The following is a 25,791-nucleotide window of genomic DNA, read 5'->3' on the forward strand; positions in this document are numbered from 1 at the left end:
ATGTAATACTTGAGTGTATTCTAGAGAATACATGCCTGCAGACTTGTCTAGACAATGGGGAAAGTGGAGTCTAACTCATGGTTCATCCAATCCTAAACTGAGCATCTGAATGAGTTTGATGTACCCCCATGGTACATGGTTCATCCCATCCTAAACTGAGCATCTAAATGAGTTTGATGTACCCCCATGGTACATGGTTCATCCCATCCTAAACTGAGTATCTAAACGAGTTTGATGTATCCCCATGGTACATGGTTCATCCCATCCTAAACTGAGCATCTAAACAAGTTTGATGTATCCCCATGTCCACAGGTACTGTCACGTCCTGTTACCTTCATGTAATAGGTTTGAGGTACATTAATAACCTTATACTCACTGCCCTAAGGCAATGTAAAGATCTAATTGACTTCTCAAGCCACATAACCTGTGATTCCTCTTCCTCAGTGTGTATAGGAGAGGTATTTAATCACAGTGTTGATGCTTTGCTGCAGATTGTACCTATGTGTGCTAGAGCAGCACTGCCTCCTCTTTAGGCTAACTTGTGATTGATTCTGGAATATCCAGAATACAGTTAAAATAAAACATTATTGCACACATATCTCCACCCTGTTGTGTTGGTAACATATTTTGTAGGCCAATATGAAGTGCAATTAGTTATGAGAGGGATGAGTCTTCTCACGTGTTAATGAAGTGAAAGTCAAGTATTTTCTGCTGTATGGAATAATCTCATCACAAAATAAAATGAAAAGGCCAGGCATTTCCTGCTTTAATGTCTTCCCTGTGCTTCTTTTTAGGCTGGCAAGGAAATGGCTACAGCTGTCAAGACATTGATGAATGTGAAAATAATAATGGAGGCTGCTCAACAGCCCCGAAGGTTCAATGTATCAACACAATGGGATCCTTCCACTGTGGCCTTTGTCCACCAGGTAGAAAGGATTAACTATGTCTTTATATACGACTACAGAAAGGCTTAAAAGATGAAGATTCAACACATTTGAGCCTGTTTTGTGTTAAGAATGCAGAGTGCAAGTATGTTCAAATTGCTTCAACTATTGATGACCGTTCTGCAGTGAATGTCTCTAATGACGATCCTCTGAAACGTGTTTCACTTGTACTAGGTAGCCCTTGGTTTGATGAAGCACTTCCTTTATAAGGTTGTTAATGGGAAACAAGAATTGCATAATTATGATAGTAATTTCATTGTCTGTATTAATTGAAAGAGTATCCCGTGTGCCATAAATCAGCTGTGTTGTCTGCCCTAAAACCAGCCTTGGTAATTGTCACGCTCTGAATGCTGCCAAAGAAGAGAGTGTTTCCATTGCTGTACAGGTCAAGCAGTAGAAGTCAGGACTTACATCTTTATCATTTACAATAGTTAACTTGTTTGTAATTTGTGGTTTATGATTTAAAATGTGTTATGACATGTGTGCTGTCAATACAAAAAACACTAGCAGGAGTGTTTCTAATTGACCTTTCGGTTGCTATTTAAATGGCAACAGACTGCAGGTAGTGAAGGCTCTCAGTTATTAAGCACTGAATGGCTATGACCATGCTGGAGAGGTGGCCTCAGATAAGTTTTGATGTGGTGCAGTGGACCTCAGCACTGGGCATGCAGACTCATGCTGCAGTGCTATCGTCCTGCTAAGCCTCCTGAGAGGAGCTGGATGTTGTGTCTGAGACACAGAGGCAGCTCTGGCATGCACTGGGAAGCCTGGAAGTGGTCAGGTTGGCTGGGTGCAGACATGTAGAGAGGGCAGGACATGGTGGCTTGAGAGATTTGAGCTTCTGTGGCCTCACTTATATTTGGCTAGCATTGATTTACCTCTTCTTTTCCTAAAATCATGGGAGGACATAGAATCAGAATCCATTGCTTCAATGTGGAACCACAGTCAATATGCCAGGTTTTACTTCAGCAGCTGTCTCAGCTTTTTACCTGCAGAAGACTATGATTCTATAACATAGATCAGCTTTTTCTTACCAGGGGGTTGGTTTGCAGTTGATTCTCAGGGGACACAGTTTGTTGCAGGCTGACTGAGTTTTACATCTAAACAGGTTATGAAGGAGATGGACAAACATGTACCCAGGTTGATATCTGCTCAATAAATAATGGAGGATGCCATCCTTTGGCTACTTGTACCTCAGGTATGATGCTTGCTTAGGGTCTGTAAGTAATACCACTACAAATCTCAAGGAGGGTTTGGTTAGGTTGAATCCACTTTGCAGGAGCATCTTTAGATTGCAACCCCTTCTCCACAGTCAGTGTTCCTTCACCCAAAGTATTTTACAGTCAGGCAAGCTAAAGCCAGCAGGCTTTTCCACAGACATTGACAGAAGTAGATTTATGCTTCACCAAAAGCAGTTTTCTCCACTTAAAGATGAGATTTTCACCAATTTTCCAATTTCATCTGCTTTTACTATTCTTCTTCTTTCCACAAAATCCCCTTTGACTACTCCCACCACTTCCCATGAAGGGGACCCTGGACTGCCAGGTACCCATAGCAAAGCCACACTAGGGATCTTTCCATATTCAAACTGGACACTGACCAGGGAAAATGTCAAAAGAGCCAATAAATTACAATTATATAAAGGCTGTGCTTCAAAATGTCAAGAGTGTTTACTGCCATTGATATTGTCATTGTAACAAGGACCAAATGACTTTCTGTATCTTGACTCATCTCTGAAGGGCCAGTGCCGTTTTGCTCCTGCACATCTGGGTACACTGGAAGTGGATATGGGCCGAATGGGTGTTCTCCTCTCAGTGATATTTGTCAGCTGCAAAACCCTTGTGCAAATGGGCAGTGCTTGGTAAGTGCTGGGTTCCATGCAGTTGGTGACAACATTGTGCAGTTATAACCAGTAACAACAGGGAGACTGGGGAGAATGAAAGCTGACTGCAGAGATACTAAATGTAATGAGGCAAGGTCAGAAGGGAGTGGAAGATCAACCTGGGGAAAATAAAATGGGTTTCAGGGCACCCAAGATATCCCTGTGTTTGCAGTAAAGGCAATGATCTTGGCACTAACAACCTGAGAGGTTGTAGCTGGTACTGCAGGCTAGCAATGGGATGGGGGAGAACTGATAAATGCCTGTCACTGCTGGGACAAGGAGGCAATTGATCACCTTGGATCATGGGGAAGTTGTGCCAGGGGATGTAGATATGAGGAGGAATTTCTTTGCTGCAAGGGTTGTCAGGCATTGGAACAGGGTGCTCAAAGAGGTGCTGGAGTCACCATCCCTGGAGATGTTTAAGAGGTAGGTGGATGTTGCACTTAGGGAAACGATCTAGTGGTTGATAAGGCTGGAACTTAAAGGTCTCTTGCAGTTGAAATGATTCTATGATCCCATTTGCTCACATTGCCCTGTGGATATCCTCCTGCTGATGATTCTGGGAGGCAATGGAAAAATGGGACATAGGATATGGATAACCTATGGATATTAAATTGATGATTTTAAGAGTCTTTCCCAATCTAAGTGTTTCTATGATTCTATAATATATCTTTCACTTTTCCCATTTTCTGTGTGAAACAATATGAACCCCTCACCTCCCCTCCACCCCTTGCCAGCATTCCTTGCTCTTTCTTTTGTATGTCTCTCTTCTTTTCACTCAGATATTTAAAGTGCCTTTTGTGTCCAGATTTAATCAACTCTTTCTGATTGTTTAGAAATTGTTTGTTTTAGCCAGTCTATTAAACAATATGCCACCTTCCCCTAAATATATCCTAATATACAACTGTAGGCAATTGTAGCTACAATCTACTGCACAAATATAACAAATAACACAGTCAGATACTTCAGTAATGAGACTACAGAAACATCTAACAAAACAGAAGAACAGCAGAGCTATATTGGGCCAACATAATGTGAATTAAATATCAGGCAATCCAGATAAAAAACCCACCTTTTTCACCTTCTAAAGCAGCATTTGGGGCCCTAAATGCACATCAAAATCCTCTTTCATCATCCTGAAAACCTCTGTTCAGCACATAGAGGACGAGCAGAGAATGCAGAAGGAAACAGACAATACAGCACATCGATTGTATGTCATTAAAGATGAGGTTGTCAGCATGTACCTTGGAATACAATGCTCTGCTTTACATGTAAAAATTGTATCTACAAACCAGGAAATATAAGGCAAGAGGACATAGGAAATGAAAACAGACCTATGGAAAGACTTGATCATAGGCAGAAGTAGTAAAGGCTGAGACAAAAGAAAGGGAAAAGAGACGTACAGAGTAAGGAATAATGCAGAGAAGGCTATGAAATTGTTCCCATGTAGCATCCCTCAGGGTGAAAGTGAAAGTTAACAGCTCACATAACTGTGGTGCAGACTTCCCAGAGCACAGGCATGAGGGAAATGATTTATAAGCCACTGTTATCTTGACTTGCTATTTATAAGCTTTAGATAATACAATCGACCTGTTTCTTGGGTGATCGTTTCAAAGCCAAGCAGTTTCAGAGTAGCTGAATGAATACAGAGTTTGACTTTTCTACAAAGTAATTTGAAAGAGCTCTGCAAAGAAATAACTTAATAGAAAAAGCAAAGAGCTAGATAACCTGATGAAGCTTTAGGGGCTTTTTTTTTGGTATTAGCCCGTGACCATTCAGTTCCAAAGGTTTTATTTCTTTGCTCTGATATCTCCACATAAGTGTAAATATCAGGTTTCTGCCGACTCCATTGATTCCTTTTGGTGATCCACTCTCATTAAGTTTATTGCATTTGCTTATGCCTGTAGGCAACGATCTCTGGCTATTTCTGTCTGTGTAACACGGGCTGGACAGGCCCTAATTGTACAGAAAACATTGACGAATGCATTAGCAACCCGTGCCACAACGGGGGGAGCTGCGTCGATGAGCTCAACGGCTACTCCTGCGAGTGCACCAGCGCCTGGACAGGACCACAGTGCCAGACTGCCCAGCAAGGTATGGCCAGGACCTCTTCCCCAGGAGAAACGGGCCACCAGGCTTCAGCAAGTAGATGCTTGATGTATAATATGTGAATGAGAAACAAGTTATGATGGAAAAAACCAGCCCTCTTCCAGTGGGTTACAGGTTCCAATCCAAAGTCCCTTGGCTTTTGTTTATAGGTTCTTTGTTTAGGAGTAGGAGCAGAACAATGAAGTTGATCCCTAGGCCCACTGGCCTTGACTAGATGCCATCCTAAAATCAGATCTCTGTTCCATTGAAAGGGGTCTGGGTAAGATGGTTGGGAAAGAGGATCTGTTATAATGAGAACGGATTTACAAGAGAATATATTCCTGATTCTCTTCTCTGCATATGATTTCATTTGCTGTGAAGCTGAGAGATGCTGACATCTTTAGTCAAGACTAAAAGCTAGAAAACATTTCAAACAGAAATTTAATGAAAGAAAGAAGAAGATGGGTCATTCTGAGCTTTATAGAATCACTGCAAGGTCCTGCCTTCAAAATTCCTTCATAATGTCACTTTTTCCATTTGTTTGGGATTTTTTTTTGCCATTAGTTTTAGTTAAATGAAGTCTGGATAGCATTCCAGTGATCTTCCCTGTGGCATCCACCAGTCAGATGGCACATGTTTATTGCAGGTTGCTGTGAAGAAAACAGATGAACTTTTCATAGACTACAGAATGTAAACGTTTCTGAGAGCCTCTGAGAAATTTGCTCTATTTTAGAACTACTTCAGGCTCTTTGTTATCTCCTTGAATATCATAGAATCATAGAATGGTAGGGGTTGGAAGGGACCTTTAGAGATCATGTAGTCCAACTCTCCTGCAGAGTATTAAGAACACATGGAAAATAAATTGGGTTTAACCATTCATGATAGAAGCATCATTTCTAAGCAGTGAAAAATGATAATGTATCAGCTTCTGGCTTAGATCCTAATCAAGGAAAAATAAATGCATTGTTTGACGTGATAATTCTGAATTTGGGTGAGAAATGGTGAAGCATTTTAGATGGCCACCTCAAATGAAATGATATTCTTTTCTACTGCTTCTTGAAACAAAACACTTTGCTGAGAATCGAGTATTTCTTTAGCATCAGTTCAGTGTTAAACTACAGCTGCTTGTTGTACACTGTACCTCTACAAGTACTGTGTTTTGGGTGCTTTCTAGTCATACTTTTCTGTAGCTGCTTGGGGTTTACAGTTCACAGCTCCCATTCATTGAATGGCTTAGTGACAGAGGATACCACAGTATGTCATGAGCTGCTGTTATCAGGCAGAGAAACCTGACCAAAAAGAATAAATGGGGCAATAAAACATCTGAAGGATCATTTCTATGGTGCATCACTGCTGAGAAGACAATTTTGTGTCATTAGCTGCAATATGTTGTTTCATCTCTGTTCTTTTTCCAGGAGCTACTTTTCTTTCAGGGAGCAATTAGTGGCATTTTTTCTTGTGATGTCATTCCACTGTAGAGGAAATCCTGAAGTCTTTTATAGAAGTGTCTTTCACTCTTGTTTTAATTGTTTAGGAAGCCAAAGCTATGCAAGAAAGTCAGGTTTTGGTTTCATCTGCATAGTGATAGTGCAAGTTAATCTTCTTAATTTTCTCTCTTTCTGCAGTTTGTGGAGGATATCTCTCAGGCTCCAGGGGGACTTTCAGCTACCCTAACAACCCAAACAACCAGCAATACAACAGTGGGGTCAGCTGTGCCTGGGTTGTTCAAACTGATTCCAACAAGGTAAAACAGAGTCCAGGTTAAAGAAACCTTCACTCTGCAAGGCTTCTCAGCTCACCAGAGCAAATGTGACCATTTACATGCCACACATTCCAACACCCTGATCCAACCCCCTCAGAATAAGAAGTGTTTTAAAAAGAGTAACTTTCAGATCCTGAGACAGTCCTCAGTCTCCTTACCCTAAGAATTTACCTAGGTTGTGTTTTCAAGGCTTTTCACATGCAGCTGTGGGCTAGAGTTTATTCACCTGCCACCAGCTAGAGAAGGTGTCTGCTTTATATTGCTTTAGAATGTGATCCGTGAATAGCTGCATGAGACAAGCTCTGCTCTGATGAGCTCCACAGTTGTTTCACGAGCTGAGACAACAACTTCATGTTTCTGATTTCTAAACACCAGAAATATGGAGTGATGGATTCATGTTGTTAATTGCTTTGTGTAAGGACAGCATTTGGGTTTTTTTAAGGATTAATTTTTGAACCATTATAGTCAAATGTATATTCTGATTCTGATCTGCAGCTAACAATTCCACAGGTGTTATAAATAACAACTACAAAATACATTACTTCATGCTTTAGCATGGGTCTTCTTACTTGGGACCTAAAGATTTGATCTGGTTTTGACATTTCATGGAATGAATTGAGTAGTTTTACAAACCAGTGGTTGCTAATGGCCTATACAGTATATGTCATATCCTCAGCTTTAAACTTGAGAGCCAGTACTGTCTTCAGCAGATCTAAAGTCAGGAATATGAACCTACATAATGCTGTGTCACTAAGTATCTAGAATGGGTTTATGAGGCACTGATTTTACATGTGAAAAAAAATCACCAAACTTTCAACCACAGCAAGGATGAGAAATGTTAATTATTTGATGACACAACTGCCACGTTGTTTATGTTCTGTTTCAAGCCTTGCACGTGGCTTGATGTATATACATCTATTTGTTTCACATATATAGCAGACAGGCAAGTTAGCTCAATTATTGGCTTATAGAAATAAGAGTTACTGCATAAACAGAGTCTCAGCAGATGGAGAAAAAGAGATTTCTTCTTTCATTACTTCATGTTAGATTCTGCGTATTACCTTCCCATTCTTCCAACTGGAGGCAAGCAATGAGTGTAACTCTGACTTCCTACAAATCCATGATGGGCCTTCAGCATCGATGCACATGCTGGGAAAATACTGTGGCTCCTCACCTCCTACAGAGCTTTTCAGTTCCCACAACTCCCTGTATTTTTGGTTCCACTCAAACCACAACATCACGACTGGAGGTTTTACTGTTCAGTGGGAATCTAGGAATCCTGGTAAGTTTGATGAAATGTCAAGTAATTTAACATCTTCAAGGCTTTAGAGCAAAATGAATCATTTACTTCCTTTGATTAGGAGATATTAGGAGCAGTGGGACAATATTTTACTAAGGAGTGAAATGAATCACTTCCTTTGATTAGGGGATATTAGGAGCAGTGGGACAATAGGACTAAAGAGTGAGGCTGAAATGTAGATCTATATATCACTTTCAAATAATTAAACTCTGACTCTAGGCCTCTGCATGAATAACTTTCTGGGGTTTTTTAAGGCTGTTTTATACCTCCTGTAAAGAATCCCCTTGACAGCATGTGTTTCTGGAGATGCCATTCTCATTAGTTCTCTTTTCTCACAGAAGTATCTTGCACTTTGAGTATGCAAGTTACTCTTTTCCTGCCACTGGCAATTTACAAGAGCCTAGTGAGTTTGACCTACGTTTTCCAAACATGATAGATTGTTGGGAATTTGATTTTAAATCCTCTGTGAGTTTTTGGCACGATCTGCTGTACATTTGTGCTTGAACTCTTGCTAACACCACTTGTGTGGTTCTTACAGGAGGCCTGGCAGTACATTTCTAGGGATAAACCTCAAATCATCTTGTGCAACATCACACTCACTTCACTGTCCTGTGTGTTATCTAGAAGCAAAATTGTGCATTGAGTTGTAGCCCAAAAGAACCATAGATTAAAGAAAAGTATAGAAAATTCAGGGGGGAAGAGTTCCTTTCTTTCATTCTAAATGAAAACAGTCTTTTGCTAAGATAAAACAAAGTACAGAAAGTCAGAATAATTTTGTAAATGCAATCCAAGCTGCAGTGCAGTTCATTCTCCTAAAGAGATTTCCATCACCACTGGGAAATGATCTTTCTTTTCCTGTGAAAATCAGGGATTATTTGAAGTTCTGCTTTTATAATTGAGGTGCAGAATTAATTGTTAAACCAATGAGTTGCTTGTTGCTTTAAATTTATTTGGACTGATCTTTGGTTTTGAATTTATTCTGGATCCCAAAGTGGTATCTAGTTTTGACATGACAGGTGAATTCATCTTCTGACCTATTAAAGACTGAGTTCTTCCATGTTTGTTTTCTGTTAGAATGTGGTGGTGAGCTGACGGGTACTTATGGCTCAATAAGCTCTCCAGGATACCCTGGTAACTATCCTGTAAACAGAGACTGTTTCTGGACCATCTCAACCAGTCCTGGCCTCCTCATCACATTTGCTTTTGGCACACTAAGCCTAGAACACCACGAAAACTGCAGTTTTGACCATTTAGAGGTAAAGTTTAATTGTGGACTATGACAACATTTTATGGCTATGTTATTGCAAAACAAGATATTTCAAAACTTTTTGTATGTACAGAAGGGGGCTGCTTGAAAATTAAATCCTGGGTTGAAATGTTCATTTGTACTTATTCCAACCATCAATACACTATCAGATGCAGGCAGTATAACAGAAAGGGGATAAGATCCTGCTCCACTAAAGTCAGTGGAAGTCTTGTGATTAGAGAGAACTGAATTCAGGCCAAATACCTGATGGAAAGATTTCACTTTCTTGCAAAGTTCAGTCCCCAAGCCAGCCCACAAAGAGTTAATCAGTCTAAGGTCAATCATTAGGGAATTAAATCTAAGATTAATAGATTAATATTATAGTACAGTCCATGACTTGGGTGTGCTTAGAGCTTTTTTTGCCAGCAATGGTTACAGAATTCACCAGTACCCAGTCATGGAAATTGGAAGCTGGTTTGGAATTGCATGTTCTCCAAAATTATGCAATGCAGAGCATGACTTCAGGAAAACACCTCACCAGTCCATCTCTAATACTTTCCCTTTCACAGAACTCTTGATGACTCTCCCAAGAGCTCCATCACAGCTCTGTTGGTGATTCTGTTTCTCGGTTCCTATTTGTTTGGAGGAAACTTCCAATGAGCTTTCCCTCCCCACACCAACACCTAGGGTCCCCAAGATAGCTTTAAGAGTGTTGGTACTGTTCACAGTTAGCACACATCTAACTAAACACTGATCTGTCATTCTGTGTAGATTCGAGATGGTCTTCTCCCACAAGACCCTGTCCTTGGTAAATACTGTAGCACTCTGTCTCCACCCCCACTCCAAACCACTGGCCCATATGCATGGATTCACTTTCACTCTGATGACTTAGTTACTGATAAAGGCTTCCACATTCTCTATACAACAGCCCCTGGTAAGTAAAATTCAGCATTAAAGGTTAGTCTGTACCATTACCAAGATATATACAAGAGCATATAGATGAATGTAATTAACTCTTGATATTTAATACTACTGAAATCCTCTTTGATTTGCCCATTATACAGAGGCAGCCTAAACTCAGAGTTACCAGACTTGTGAATGCCTCAATCAATATCTGTTTTTCTCTTAATATAGCAGATCCTAGCTGTGGAGGAAATTACACAGGTAGTGAAGGGGTTATCACATCCCCTTTCTGGCCTAACCCTTACATCAACAACCGACAATGTATCTACATTATCAGACAGCCAGAGGATGAAAAAATATACCTCAACTTCACACATATGGAGCTGGAGAGTCACACTGGTTGTTCATCAAATTATATTGAGGTGAGTTCTCTTTATCAGTTGATATGAGAGGCTGATTACATGTGTATACAAAACCATGCTGCACAATTTCTGTCCCAGGGGCCACTGCAGACATAGGTGTTAATCAAGTATACCAAATTATTTGTGTCTAAAAGTCTCAGGGGCTAAAAGAGCAAGGCTGTACTTTTGGCACGAAGCAAAGATAAGAGAATAAAAAATTCTGTGTAGAATCTGTCCATGCAACCATGAATAACTCATCCTATGACTGCTGGACACAGCTGTCTGTATAAAACTCTGGTTGTATCACACAGAGGTGAACAGAAGTAAAACAAACTGGGCACAGGCACCCAGTTGATTACCAAAGGTGCTCCTGAAGCCGATAGGAGCTGCTTGGTTCTGTGTTTAGTGTCTTCTTGACCAAGCAGGGAATAGGCTTTTGTGTGCTCCATGCAGTTGATCTGTTTTTAAAAGATGTTATTGTACTGACATATTGTCCTTTCCCTCCTCCTCTAATTCAGAGACTTTGGTTGGAATGAAGTGTAATTAATTTCTGAAATGAGAGGGGAAGTGTGTTTAATGAAAACAGACAGCTTTTGTTTGTTTGGCCTGGTACTTCTCTTGCCTAATTGCTGGCAGAGCAGCAGCTAAATACACAGCAGCCAGAGAAACAAAACCATTTCTGTTGAACACAATCAGTTTATATTAGTTTAGCAAGGCATTTCCCTTGCTGTTTGCTCATCGGTCACAACATGTTCAGTTTTCTTGTGCTTCTGGCCTCTTCTTCCTGTCCTCTCACTTGATGGCTCAGCCCAGAGCAGAGAAACAGGACCAACTTTTCTGGTGGGGACAGTCAGCATGACTAGACCACTGTGCTCTTTTAGCAGGGCCTGATTTTCCACGTTCACTTCCCTAAAATACTGTCTCACTGGGTTTTAGAATGGAGTTCAGCTAGGGAGATGGCTTTTGGGTGTTCAAGTTACTTCAAGAGTCACTCTCCAACAATTGTTTTGTCACTTTGGAAAGGTGCTGATTATTCTTATCCCTGGCAATACCAGGAAGCCTGCAGAATTTCCACAGGGACCAGACAAAGCTCACAGGCGCTTGCTCGGGGAGTGTTGTTTAGTCTCTTACTTAGGAAGGAACAGTTTGGGACCAGAGGTCTGCAACAAGAAACTAGAGATGATAAAACTTGTTTTAGAGAGACTGTGACATGGTGCTGCAGAGGTAAGGTGTTAGCCAAGACAGCTCCTTTTCTATGCCATCCTTCTAACTGGCAATAGGAGACATTACTCTCATGGTTTGGAGAACCTGTTATTTTTATCACCACTCACTGGGCTTTATAAAGCAGAAATGTAAAGAGAATATGTAAACTCCTATGAACTGTCATTCTGGAAACTTTCACTGCTATCCAAAGATTTTCTAAATATTCTGGAACAATTTCTGATCTCAGTTCCTCCCCTCTAAATCCAGAATAATTCTGTCACCCTAAACTCAAGTTCCAGGGATATTAAAAATGCCTCTTGGTCAGAAAGCCCTCGAGTCACCAGCCTGAGATTGTCAAAGCTGGGCAAACAAGCCAGCCATTGCTTGCTTTGACAAAGGTTTCTTGTTTCCTTTCCAAGCCCATGAAGGAATACAGGTGAGGAGAAAAGAAGTGGTGATGAGAAGGGACCAGAAAGCTTGCTGTCGCTGGCTGTGCCAATGATTTCACTGGAATGAGTTTTGGTGGCCAACAGCATATAAGTGCAGATCCCTCAAGCTACATATGTTACCACCACTTTTCCTTCCAAAAAGAGATGTTTTGTTTTCAGGAGAATCTTTGTGATAAAAATGGCTTCTTGTTTTTTTTCCCACTTGTGCAAGAACATGGTTGTTGGACATTAGCTTGTTGGCTGCCCTCTTGGATTGAGATGGGCAACTCAGAGGGTGTTCAAAGCTTCTTGGATATAGTAATGCTCTGCCTGGTTCCCTGAATGCACTTATTCTTACTCATGGACTGCAGCTTCAGGGCCTGAAGTTTGGAGGTGCAAATACCTCTTTTCCTTCTAGTCCCCTTGATAATTAGTGTTTATAATCTACCTCTGGGAAAACACATGTCTCCTTTGATTAGCAAATTGTTCAAGGTCAGCAGAGTGGCAGTGCTGAAGGGAGAAGCTGGAAGTGATTCCCTGACGTAGCTTCATTGTCATTACCATGCATTGAACCCTTCAGATAAGTAATGGAAAGATGTCAGTGTACCTCTATATTGTATTATGGAGTTGCATCTCTGGTGTGGCTGCATTGATGTATGGGTGTGGTGGAACACATGCTTGTTCTGGAGAAGTGCCACTGAAACATCACTAGAAGTTTCATGTCCAGAGAAAAAAAATGGCAAAACATCTTTTTTCTTTTCACCCAGCAGATTTTAGTTCTGGCAAAAATTTCATAGCTATCAGAAGTGAGAATGTTAACTGTCTCTTTCATACTGTTACTTTTGGAAGCATAGACCCAAATGGTACTAAAGTTGTGATTTGTAGGGAAGGTCTGTTTCATCCTGATGTCCTGTGACAGTAGGGTGTGTGTATGTTTTCTGTGCTGATCATCTGACACATCCTTTGAGCTCTCATAAATCACATGCTTTGTGCCAAGTACTGCCATGGCATTTGCCCCTCATTAATTAGTAAAATAGTTCCTCCTTTTGTTATTTAGCAGCTCTTGTGAGGTTACAATTTTATCCAGATCCCAGACCCCGATGTTTTTACGATCTGATGTTTTTCTTGTTTTCTTTTCAATGACTAGGTTCGAGATGGTGACAGTGAGACATCTGCTCTCATTGCCAAGTTCTGTCATGGCACTCTCACATCTCCAATCACTTCTGCCAGCAACAGTCTCTGGATCAAGTTCAAGTCTGATGCTTCTGTGCAAAAGGCTAGCTTCAGGGCCATTTATCAAGTTGGTAAGAGGATAGAAATGCTCTGATGCCTGCAGTGGGTCTGTTGTAGGCAGTCCTAGCATGCTTGGAAATGCACCCCTCATTGTTTCTATGAATGACAGATCACTAACCACTAACATACCAAAGTTTATGTACCTCTAATTCTGCCTAAGTCTTTTTACTTTCTTTTTCCTTGTCTTTTAGTTCTCAACCATCAACAAATCTATCTGTGTCTGTGAAACAAATGAGTCAAATCTGTCAGTTTTCATGAGCACAGTTAGACTGGTCTCCTGTGTATGTGTCTGCTATACTTACAGCAATATGTGCTTTCATATACATTCTTAATACTTCTTGGATGATCTGTAGTGGATGCTGTGAGAAGACAGGGTTTTAGGAGCGGCTTTCTTCTAATTTTATTGTGATGTTTGACAGACATCTCATTGTACATTCCTTGAAACCATTCATCACAAGGACTGATTCTTCTGTCTCTTGGCAGCCTGTGGAGGCTCCTTGTCTGGAGCAGGCAGTATCCATTCACCTTACTACCCCAGGGTGTCCCCTCACCCAAAGACCTGTGAGTGGATCATCTCCCAGACAGCTGACAAGGTGGTGATTCTTAACTTTACCGACTTTAACATTCGAAATGCAACCACTTGTGACTCGGACTACGTTGAGGTAAAGAATAATACAAATAGACTATGAATAGTAGATATATTCTTATCTGTATGTTCCTTCTACTTGACAGACAAGCACTTCCTACAGCAATTAGAAAAGGTTTTTCCAGGTTCTCTAACATGCTTTGGGTGGGAGAGTGCTTCTCTGACTGTCAAAAGGTTGTGTTGTATGTGCCTGTGGTAGAAACCATACTGAAGAGAGGACAGCATTTGGCCTACTAAGGATCTCATTTGTATGGTTCTTATGAATTCATTTATGCTTCCAACTTTAATACAACAGAAGTTTGTGTGCCATATTTTGAATACACTGCTCTTCAGGTCAGAGATGGCAACAACACGGACTCTCCTCTGTTGGAGAAATACTGTGGTACAGCTGTACCGTCTACAGTGCAATCTACACGGAACAGTCTGTATGTCAAATTCAGAGCTTCCTCTCCTACCAACCTTGGCTTCAGAGCTGACTACTGGCCATCAGATACAGGTAAGGAATTGTTGTTTTCTGTGTAGAATGTCGGGAAGATCCAAATTTTGCTGCAGGCTGAGAACACTTGGCCGTCAAGTTTTGTGACAGTGTCATGGGAAACAAATTCTGAGTCAGTCAAATGAGGGAAAAAAGACTATTGAATCTCAGAAAGTAAATATCCAATTTTTACAGTTGCCTAATTTTTAAAGTAAGTCTATCACTTACACCTGCTATTTTAACTCTTTACAGGATGTGGAGAGACTCTCACTGGACTAAAAGGAACCATTACAAGTCCCGGTCATCCAGATGTCTACCCACATGGGATTAACTGTACTTGGAGTATCAACATTGAACCTGGCTACCTTATCCGCTTGACATTCACCTCATTTAACTTGGAATTTGATTATAATTGCAGAAGGGATTATCTTGAAATATATGACAACAGCACGATGCAAACATTGGGCAGGTGAGCATGTCTATTAGTCTATAGAGCTGAATTACTGGAGTGAGGACTGTAGATCTCAACATCCAATTTGCTTCCTTAAATCTTGTGTATAGATGAATTTCTCTGCATTACAGAATTTCTCTGCCTAGGATAGGAAAGGCAGCTTGATTTCCTTGACCATGGAACTAGAAGTATGTTTAATAAACATTATACTGGGAGAAACTACCTTGTGTTAGGAAGACAGTTTTTAAGGACAGGTTTCAATAGCTGGCATTGTTCAGCTTCATTAACGTTTTGATTTATGGGAAATAAGTCCAAAAACATTAATATATCTGTGCCCAGGAAAAGATATGACTTGAAACACTTGCAGAAGGGAAAGAAAAATTGCTTAAAAAGCTGCATTTGGATCCTGGCAAAAAACTAAACCAAAGTCTGAGTTTTATAGGATTTTGTTTTCCCTTTCTCCTGATATATGATTTTATCTTAGGAAAGAATCTTCTCTTTTTTTTCCCCTCTGCCATTTGGGGGATACACAGGCCATTCGTGCTGCCCTAGAATTCAAGAACATCTGAACTGCTTGGGAATGGTATCCAGCTGCAGCTACAGACTGTGAAATAGTTGTCAGACAAAGCATGATTTTGGAAAATAGGGAGCAAATGACTCTCATCATGGAGAGTGTTTTACAACGTCAGTCTTTGGACAGCCATTCTGACTCCTACAAAAGAAAAGAAGATGTAGGTACAGCATCGAATAAATTCAGTAAAAATCTGACAACTTGACAAACAATTTCTCCTCTGACTTTGCCACACAAGTTGGATTTGTACCCTTGTACACACAGTGTGCTGTTTAGTTCCATGATACAGGAGATATGCTTGGGATCTGTATCATCCAAAGCAGAGATTTGTGTGTGTGTAGCTGCTTGAACTTCTGAGGAAAGCTGAATCCTCTTCTAGTAACACACATGCTTCATAAAGTACTGTCATTCAATTTGGGGCATCTTTATCCTGCAGGTACTGTGGAAGATCAATTCCACCATCTCTCACTAGTGGTGGCAACATGATGATGTTGTACTTTGTGACCAATCACAACGTTGCATCTGAGGGCTTCTCAGCTAGTTATATCTCCCTGGATGCATCAAAAGGTAATATGTCAGTCTGTTCATCATGCAAATTAAATGTTTTCAGCTCTCATTGTAAATAACAACTACAAGAAACAGAGTTTTCTGTGTCAGTAGAAGACTGCCTGGTCCCTCTTCTATCCTTTCTCATTTATCCTGCTTTATTCAGAAGCAATTTCTGTAAACTGCACTGATATTTTCTTTTAAAAGCCAGTAAGAGTTGACATGGCAGGACTGCCTGAGCTATTTAGGAAAAGTCTTTCCTGAATTTGCTTTGTTCTTTCTGAGCTGAATATGTGTGATTTAGGATTCAACTCACTTGCATGGGAGACTCTCAGGTACCATCAAAATGAATTTAGTCCTTATTAAAGTGCAATATTGATGATGGGCACAAAAAGGTGAGATCTGATAAAGCAGCAAAGTAATCTGAAAGCACAATATGAGGTTTTTTTCCTTTACAACACATTGCAACATTTCTATCTCCAAAAGAACATTCTGGAGAATATTCCTGATATTCCTTAAATCTGGTTCTTAAGGTGTCTCTTTTTAAGGGTCCAAGATGTACATCAATGAAGACTACTGAAGAGAAAAATGACCATTAATTCCCTTAGTTCTCTAAAGCAGAGAAAGACTGAGAAATTACACTCAATTCTTAATTGATTTAAAGGTTCTCCAGGGTGGTGACACACTCGTGTTTTCAAACCATGCTGAATGCACCACACCTAGTCTAGTGTTTGAACATATCTCCATCACTCAGAGCATTTTAGCATTGACTGAGCTGCACTTGAAAAGCAGCTTCTTGATGAAAGACTGTACCTGCCAGTTGCACAGACCCAACAGACATGGGTCTGCTATTGCTCCCCTCATTGCCAAACAAAGATCGGTAGTAGAAGGGGATTTACGTGGGTAGAAGGACAAGTACTGCCTAGGAGAATTAAACCAAAGAAATTCATAGTACTCATCTGTGCAGCCATGAACTACCAATGGCTGCTCATCATTTGCTCTTACTTTAATAATTTTCTTTTTCCTGAGTTTTCTGAGTTTCTGAGTTTTCTTTTTTCTGAGTTTCTTGAACCTCTTTAAAACCAGCAAAATTTTCTACCTTGTAAAAAATAACTGCTTTCTTGGTGACAGCTTGGAAAATTTGGCTATTATTTCATCTCTCAAGCATGTGTGTAGATGAGATCATAGAATCATAGAATGGTAGGGGTTGGAAGGGACCTTTAGAGATCATCCAGTCCAACTCCCCTGCAGAAGCAGGGTCACCTAGATCAGGTCTCATAGGAACATGTCCAGGCGGGTCTCGAAGACGTCCAAGGAAGGAGCCTCCACAACCCCTCTGGGCAGCCTGTGCCAGGGCTCCCTCACCTCAACAGTCAAATAGTTTTTTCTTATGTTTAAGTGGAACTTTTTGTGTTCCAGCTTCATCCCATCACCCCTTGTCCTGTTGCTAGCTACTATAGAAAAAAGGGATGTCCCAACCTCCTGACACCCACCCTTTAGATATTGGTAAATGTTAATAAGATCTCCCCTCAGTCTCCTCCAGACTAAACAGCCCCAGTTCCTGCAGCCTTTCCTCATATGAAATGTTCCAGTCCCCTGATCATCTTGGTGGCCCCGTGATGGACTCTCTCCAGCAGTTCCCTGTCCCTCTTGAGCTGAGGGGCCCAGAACTGGACACAGGACTCCAGATGAGGCCTCACCAGGGCAGAGTAGAGGGGGAGCAGAACCTCCCTCGATCTGCTGCCCACACTCTTCTTGATGCATCCCAGGCTGCCATTGGCTTCTTACCCAGGAGGGCACATTGCTGGCTCATGTTTAGTTTATTATCAACCAGGAGTCCCAGGTCTCTGTCTGCAGAGCTGCTCTCCAGCAGTTTGACCCCCAGCCTGTCCTGGTGCAGGGGGTTGTTCCTTCCCAGATGCAGGACTCTGCACTTGTCCTTGTTGAACCTCGTGAAGTTCCTCTCTGCCCAACATGGGCACAGGTTTTGCAACTGTGTTTTTATTCACTATCAGATAAGTTACAAATCCAAAAAATCCATTTTCCCAGCTTCCTTCATTCATACTTGAGTTACCTGGCATGGAAACCAAAAAGCCAGTAAAAAGAATTAAGATTTAATGAGAACTGTTCCAAGGAGGAAATTTTTCTTTGTTAGAGAATAATAGGCCAAAACCCAAGTCTACTTTTAAAAATATATCCAAGAAAGACTCTGTAGTTTGAAAACTGAGCCCTTGCTTGTGAGAGGCTGTGAAATTCTCAGCCTTATAAAAGTCCTTTATGAGCCTGTCTTTGAAGCTGCAAACTATAATGACTATAAATACATTAGTTGATTGTTAATGTGATTTTGTTTCTTTTAGTTTACCTTGGATTATTATTTCATGAGTGCATTTGATTCGTTCTTATTTGTCCTTACTCAACATTACTCTATATTTCTGTCTTGGTGTAAGCCTCTCTCTTCCTCTGGTTTTGTTAGTCATCTCAATACTGTCCAGCTTCACTGCTGTGCTTCCTCTTTTCCATATTCCCCTCCTTTACCATCATCATGGTGAATGGATTTTCTCACCTTTCATCCAAAACACTGCTATATGCACCACGTGAGGTTCAAACTTCATCAACACTGTCCCTCGAATGGTTTCAAACTATGGCTTAAAAATGCAAATCTATTTTCTCTTCCATGCTATTAGTAACCAGAAAGGGTATTAAATGTTTATATGAAACTAGAATCATATAACATCTTCATTCAACCTCTCACCAACAGAGATGAATTTCTTTTCCCATAATTAACACAAATATCTTTGCTACTCTTCAGCTAAACTGAGCTCTCAATTTATTCTCAATTAGACCTAGAACTATGATCTCTAGAATTAAAGCTTTTTTGTTTCAGCCACCCTGGTTTGTATAAGTATGGCAAAGTAGCAGATAACTATGGAAACTCAGATCAATAAACTTACAGAGAATTTGGAATTGCAATCTATTTTCTTTACAGAGATTTGTTTCTTTCAGTCCCAGAAGCAGCATAGCAGTACTATAAAATTAGTCATAACTTCTGGACTGCTACCTTGTTTTTTTTGTTAGGAATAAAATGTTTTGAATCTTCTGTGGCCTGAAAGAAGGCAAACACTTGGGCATGTGGACTTTGCTGTCAGAAGCAATTCCCCACTGAAAGGGACTGAAATAATATCAAGTTTAGTTTTCCTGCTGTGAGATGTTTAGGTCTGATATTCATCATATATATCCAGTTACTCTAAGGCAGCAAATTGATGAACATAATCATATGGGAAAGATTTTCCAAAGCTATGCATTTATTTTCTTTTCTTTACATCTGCTGCCTATTTATGGTTTTCTGCTAAGGAAAAGATGGTTCTAATAATGTTTCTTGCGCAGGAAGAATACTTCATATTTTTGAGCTATGTTTTCTTAGCCAGCTAGACTGTAACCAATATCAGGACTAGTCAAAGCTGCTCTGGTTCATATTAGACATTTCAATAAGCTTTTGCCTCGAGTTGTTTTACAAAGAATGAGCTATTGAGAAGATGGACAAGATCAGCCAGCCAAAAAGAATAATCAGTAAAATAATAAAGGATAAGTAAGAGTGAAAACATTGTTATGTAAACCAAAATGAATTTCCTTCTCCATGCATCTTAGGAACCAATGTTTTTGCTTGCATGGTTTATCTGTGATATATAAATTAGCTGGAAATAATGACAAAGCTATATTCCCTGTCCAAAAAATGGAATGCCACAAGGTATCACCATGGCCGTGGTCCATAAAGTGCAAACAATTGTTTAGCAGCCTGCCAGTTAGGAGCTGTGGATAGCTCGTATGGCACCAATGCTAATGGAAATCCTTCAGCCAAACATCCCCACATGATAGTCATTTAAAAGATATATTGCTCACTTAAACTATCTGTACCTCAGATGCTCAGTTCTTGGCTGTCTTCTATCTTTGAAAGGGGAAAGTCACGTGGAAAGCAAGGTAATATTTGGATTCACTTTCTACAGTCCAGGCCTCATATACCAATTAGATGAATGTCTCCATTCAAGTGTTATGATAGTTTTTTAGGCTTTTCTTTTACCCATCTTGGGTGATCACACATAAAATGATAGAAAATTCTTCAAAAGGGCTCTCAGTCTTCCCTGGGAGTGTTGCTCAGGGTCTGGAAAGAACCAGGCAACAATTTTGCAGTATGGCTGCACTGCAGTCAATGTATGTATTTTATTGTTCTCCACCTCTTCACAAGTAAGTGGGGGTTTATTTGGTTTACTTTCAATTGGGGTTTGAGGGTTTTGTTTGTTTCACTTGTTTATTTCAGTTAAGAGCCTTCATTTCATCCTTTCTGCTGAGAAAAGTCAGCCTTAACAAGGTTTTCACCAGATTGCTTTCTTGGTAGAGTTTTTATCCCTGGTCTTTCACTGCCTTTGGATTTTTCTTCCTTATCCTCCTGAATTGAGAATGCTAGTTTTTTATTAAGAGGAGTAACTTGGTTTTAAATAACATCATTGTGTGGTATATGTTAGCTGGCAATCACCGAGTGGAGAAGTCAGAGTTTGAGAAGGATGAGGAAGGGAAGAAAAACTTCTGTGAACCCATGGACTGAAAAGTGCACTTGAAAGCAATGTATAGATTTATGTTTCTTCTTTATTGATAGCCAAGTGCCAGCTGACATCTCAGTTCCCATCTTGCTGACAGAACCCAGTAATTATTAGGAGGATGTTCCCTGGCTTTTCAGCTGAACTAGCAAAGGCAAGAATGGAAAGTAATGTCTGACAAATATGTCTATGCAGAGGTAGAGGGCATGGTTGACTGAGGCTAAGGCAGAAAAAGAAGCTGAAGTCCTGCATTCATTTTGGGCACCTGCTCAGCTGATCCTGACTTTCAGGGAAAAGGTTCAATCAGCTGCAAACTGAGAACTTGTTAGGCCACTGTAACTTGGTTGTGTTTGATCAGAGATTTAGACTGCCTGTTTATGTGCATACAACTCTGTGGTATGTGTGTTTGTGTATAAATCAGGAGAAGAGTGTTGGAGGTTGTTTTTGAACAGCTGTACCCAGTGTTTCTAAGCACTTGGTTCTGAAACACTACAAAAGACCTTTGTGTGCTGCTTTAGTAAAAATTAAGCCTGTTGGCATCTGTCAGCAGCAGTAGCAGAAGGCCCTGAAGTGAAGATGTGCTTTCCCATTGCCTGTGGAGAGGCATACACTTTGTGAGATGGTTTCTTCCCTTTGTTTTTCCTAAGCATGTGTATTATTACATAAAGTTCTAACTGCTAGAGATCTTGGTTTGACAGAGTGAGATCACAAGAAAACTCTCATTTTACATACAACACTGTAGTTTTATTATTGATCAACTAGTATTGTGGCAACTGATGAATATCTCTTTATGGGAAAAAGCCTAGCTACAGCTTTCTGCAGTATGGATGACTGCATGAGTGAGTGCTACAAAAGCTGCCATTCTTCTCCACTGTTGCCTATTACAGTGGGTTACTGCCATTTATGGCATTTTTTTTCAGAAGAGCAAATACATTCAGTACCAAAATTGGAAAGCAGATTGAATAGTGTTCCAAACCTCACACTCTGGCAAAGCAAGACGTGTGATTGTCCCCAACAGTTGCCTCCTTCTGTTTTCTATGAGCTGGGATGTCTATAATAATCACATTATGCTGTTAGACTGCATCCTGAACTTAGAAAAGGAGCCAAGGTACTTTTTTCTTTCTACCTTTGCTAACAGTTTTCACTGAAGGAAATGTTACTGCCCAAGCATACCCCTAAATGCTGTAAGTGCAAAAGGAGAGTGCCAGCTCTCCTGCTGAAAGCAGAACACAATGAAGGAATCTAGTTACCAGAAGAGAGTTGGCTGTCAAAAGACATGGGTTCATTTATGCTTTTCCTGATCCTTGCAGCAGTGTATGCTCAGTCTACACTTGGATTTAATTCACTGTAGCCAGATGTCTGACTTTTCTAAGGCACTGTTCCACTTTGTGTATTTATCCACCTTAGCTCATAAAGAAGATTGTTATGGGAAATGTAGAGCAGTATACAGCATCAAGTTTAAAACAGCACCCTTGGGATATAAATTGCTGTATGGATTACCACCAAGAAGGAGGGAACCTGAACAATTCTGAAGAAATTGTTTTTAAAAGGGCTGATAAAAACGTTTTGGTTTCTGTGTGGATAATTTTGCCCTAAAGGCTCTTCTCTGGTGCATCAGTTTTAATACTCTACTGGCTGAAAGCTAATGTTCATGGTCTCAGCTTCTGAGTGACTAAGGCATGGCAGTATTGAAACAGCTCTGATGGTGAAATGCCTGTGAGCTGGGCACCTACTCTCTCAAAATCAGGAGGAAATAATTGGTTAAAAAGAAGTGACTTAATAAATATACACACTTATAAAATTGCTTTTGTAAGGAAAACTTGGGTCGTGATTTTAAGTCAGATGCAAAAAACCCATCATTATAAAGGACAACATTAAAACCAGAAGTGTTTCAGTAGTTAGAATGGATAGAGAACAGCAATGGAAATGACCAGCCTTAGAGATGGAGGGATTGAACTGTAATTTCACCCCTTCTCTCTATATTATTAGGCATATTGAAGTGTTAAGCATAAGTATTATTACACTGCAGCTGTGCTGTGTTAGAGAAGGGGTTTCAGAGATCTGTGGCAAGCAGCTTAAATGAGTGTAAACTTAATCATAACATTTTGTTTGACCTTTCAGTTGTAATTCATTAGTGTAATCCTGCCTATTTGACAGAAAGCATTTAAGAACTCTAATTTCTTACTCTTGACAACCTGTAGGACCTGAAACAGGGGAATGGAGGACTAGAAGACCAAAAACCCAGCCCACATTTTTATGCCCCCCTCTTTTCTTTGCCAAGAGCTATACAGTGTTCTTAATTAAATCAAACTGTACCTTAAAATCATCAGTGGACTTTTTTCCCCTTTCCTCATCTGTTGTGTTGTTTGGATGATTGCTCTAGAAATGAACTTTCTGATAGAAACTTCTTACTAATTTCTAGTTGCCATGGATGGTTTTAACCTCAGAGCTTTCACTGCCATTTCAATTGTGTTCTATTTTTCTTTTCTTCATGGTTCTGGATGTTTTTCTCTTTCTTTTTTTCTCCTGCACTTCCTGAACTAAACAAATTAAGTTCTCCAGTGTCTGTTGCCTACTAATTTCTTACTATTTCTGCAACCTCTGTCTTGTTCTCATTTCTTATTTGCAGAACACCAATGACCATAGTTATCCACGGTGTCACCGTTGCTTTGTGCAGTGACATTAATGATTCCTTGTATTGACTGAAAACACTTTACACAGATCACAGTTCTTCATGCCCTTTTTTGTATCCAATCACAAACTTTACCCAGTTCATCATCAAATAATATACAACAATTGTATGTTCCAAAATGTCTCATGCACCATTGTATAACAGATGTTTTTATTCCTAGTTCTTTTGTCTGTGCTTTCAAAAGACCTTCTTTTTAATGATTGCTCAGGTTCTGGCTCAGCATTAGTCCACTTTATTGTCTTCTTTCCAGTTCATAATATCAAGATATTTCTGCAGCACTCACAGGAGTATTGATGGAGCTGATTTTAGTATAAGACCTTAAGTAGAACTGTTTGTCCTCACAATCCAAGGATCAGGCTGTTTTCCAACCGATTGTCACTTATGGCCCAGAAAATGAGAGAAGAAATTTAGATAGAAAATCCCCATCTCCCATGGGGAATGCCTGAGAACAATATGGCATCTCCCCATAGCCAGAGACTAAGTTCAGTTTCCACCATCTCTGCTTTTCAGAAATCAAAACATCCCTTTCAGTTTCCTTTCTCTGCTTACCTGGGTGTTATGTCAAAGCCAACTCAGCCAGCTGGAACTACTCTTATGTTGCTTATTTATTACAACAGTGTTTTGGTAAAAGCTGAACAAATCAACTCAAATATAAGAAATACCATGAAAGACATTCTGGTTTAGTTTATAGTGATGATGTTTAGCAGTAAGATGTGTCCCAAAAGAGTTATAATGAGGATGTTTGTTTCTCTATCTGTTGGAAATAGAAATTTCCTGTTAATTTAGCATACATATTAAATTAATTCATACTTCGTTGTGTTGTTTCCTTTTTTAAGTGTGCTCACACAATTACAGTGCTGAAACTGGTGTGCTAACATCTCCAAACTATCCCAACAACTATCCTTCCCGGATGGAGTGCATATACAACATCACAGTGGCAATGAACCGACAGATTGTGCTGCGCTTCACCAACTTCACCTTGGAAGGGAATAAACGCTGTACAGATGATTATGTAGAAATCAGGCAAGCCTAATGATTTCTCTTGTCCTTATTACTGATAACAATGGAAGTTGTCCAAATCCACTTAGGTTCAGAGGCTATAGTATGAACTATATACCTGTGCTGTCAATGTGGGGAAAAAGGACTTAGATCACGTTAAAGGCTTCCCTTTCCTCCTCCCATCCTGCTCCATTGCTGGCTTTCCCACTTGGAAACTTTCTGTTCTCAAAGCAAGTGAAATATGTGAACTGCATTCCCATACACTGCCATCTGATTGTTTTCCTTAGTGCAGAAATAGAGTTGTATTGCCTGTTGTGTGACATATTCACCGTGATATTTGAAAAGTCACGTCAGTCAGGTGCCTCAGCCCATGGTGACTGGAAAAAGGGAAACATTCCACTCATTTTTTAAAATGGTAGAAAGGAGGACCCTGGGAACTACTGACAGGTCAACCTCACCTCTTGTGATTGTGAAGAGCAGGGAATGGATCCTCCTTGAAACCATGCTAAAGCACACGGAGGACAGGGAGATAATTCGAGACAGCTCATTGCAAAGGGCAGTTGGACTAGGTGACCTTTAAAGGACCTTGCCAACTCAAACTGTTCTAGGATGCTGTGTTTCTATTTTCTGTTTCATCTTTATCATCTTTGAAGAGCAGCTATTCTCTGAGGTAGTGCAGGGAACACGTACATAATCTGTGATTTTTGTCTGTACTGGCATCATTGTTAAGTTTAGGATACTGGTGTGAAGATTTCTAGTAAGGTTTACAGGACAGAGACAAGTGGAATAAAGTGGTATTGACAGGAAGGCTATCTGCACGCTTACAATACATCTGCAACAAGTAGATGTCCTTTCTGCTGTGTTGCTGTATGACATTTACACTTAGCAGTGTCAGTGCACCTGGTTTTTATCTCCTGAGCCAGTTCTCTAGATGAACCAGATCTGCAGAACTTCAATGGGTTTTCTTTTTTTCACTTTGAGCATGCCATGAGTGTCCATGACCACCATGATAAAACTCATTCTGAACATCTTGCCAGGTATTCTGGATGGGTCATTCCTCATTAAGTGCTGTATTATATTTAGAACCAAACAAAACACTGCTTGATGAAGCTGCAGTTTGAATTGAATGCTTTTTCAATATGTTTCCCTTTTTTTCATTTTAAAACATCAATCTGAGATTGAATTAAATCTAACTTTATTTTAACACTTAAACCTTAATTTCAGGCAGACCTCAGTTATAACAGGGTTCAGGTTTTCTCATTTCTTTTTGCCCCAAGAACTTAAAACATTTATTTATTGCATAAATCTACCTCTATTCTCATTGTGAAGAGTTCAGGAGCATTAAACAGGTTTTAGGACATGGCCAGAATAC

General features: G+C 40.1%; 1 protein-coding gene across 1 annotated transcript in view; it reads left to right on the forward strand.

Moving 5' to 3' along the window:
- Window positions 1–25,791, forward strand: part of CUBN (cubilin) — a 139,599-nt gene that overhangs the window by 8,523 nt on the left and 105,285 nt on the right. The window contains exons 9-23 of the mRNA XM_061996580.1: window positions 795–926; window positions 2,053–2,142; window positions 2,684–2,805; window positions 4,734–4,920; window positions 6,540–6,658; window positions 7,724–7,958; window positions 9,051–9,232; window positions 9,994–10,156; window positions 10,357–10,547; window positions 13,305–13,461; window positions 13,934–14,112; window positions 14,430–14,592; window positions 14,824–15,040; window positions 16,030–16,160; window positions 24,257–24,443. Of these exons, the coding sequence (XP_061852564.1) occupies window positions 795–926; window positions 2,053–2,142; window positions 2,684–2,805; window positions 4,734–4,920; window positions 6,540–6,658; window positions 7,724–7,958; window positions 9,051–9,232; window positions 9,994–10,156; window positions 10,357–10,547; window positions 13,305–13,461; window positions 13,934–14,112; window positions 14,430–14,592; window positions 14,824–15,040; window positions 16,030–16,160; window positions 24,257–24,443 (2,455 nt within the window). The remainder of the gene's footprint in view (window positions 1–794; window positions 927–2,052; window positions 2,143–2,683; window positions 2,806–4,733; window positions 4,921–6,539; window positions 6,659–7,723; window positions 7,959–9,050; window positions 9,233–9,993; window positions 10,157–10,356; window positions 10,548–13,304; window positions 13,462–13,933; window positions 14,113–14,429; window positions 14,593–14,823; window positions 15,041–16,029; window positions 16,161–24,256; window positions 24,444–25,791) is intronic.

Source organism: Colius striatus, chromosome 5 (genome assembly GCF_028858725.1).
Source record: "Colius striatus isolate bColStr4 chromosome 5, bColStr4.1.hap1, whole genome shotgun sequence".
NCBI lineage: Eukaryota > Metazoa > Chordata > Aves > Coliiformes > Coliidae > Colius > Colius striatus.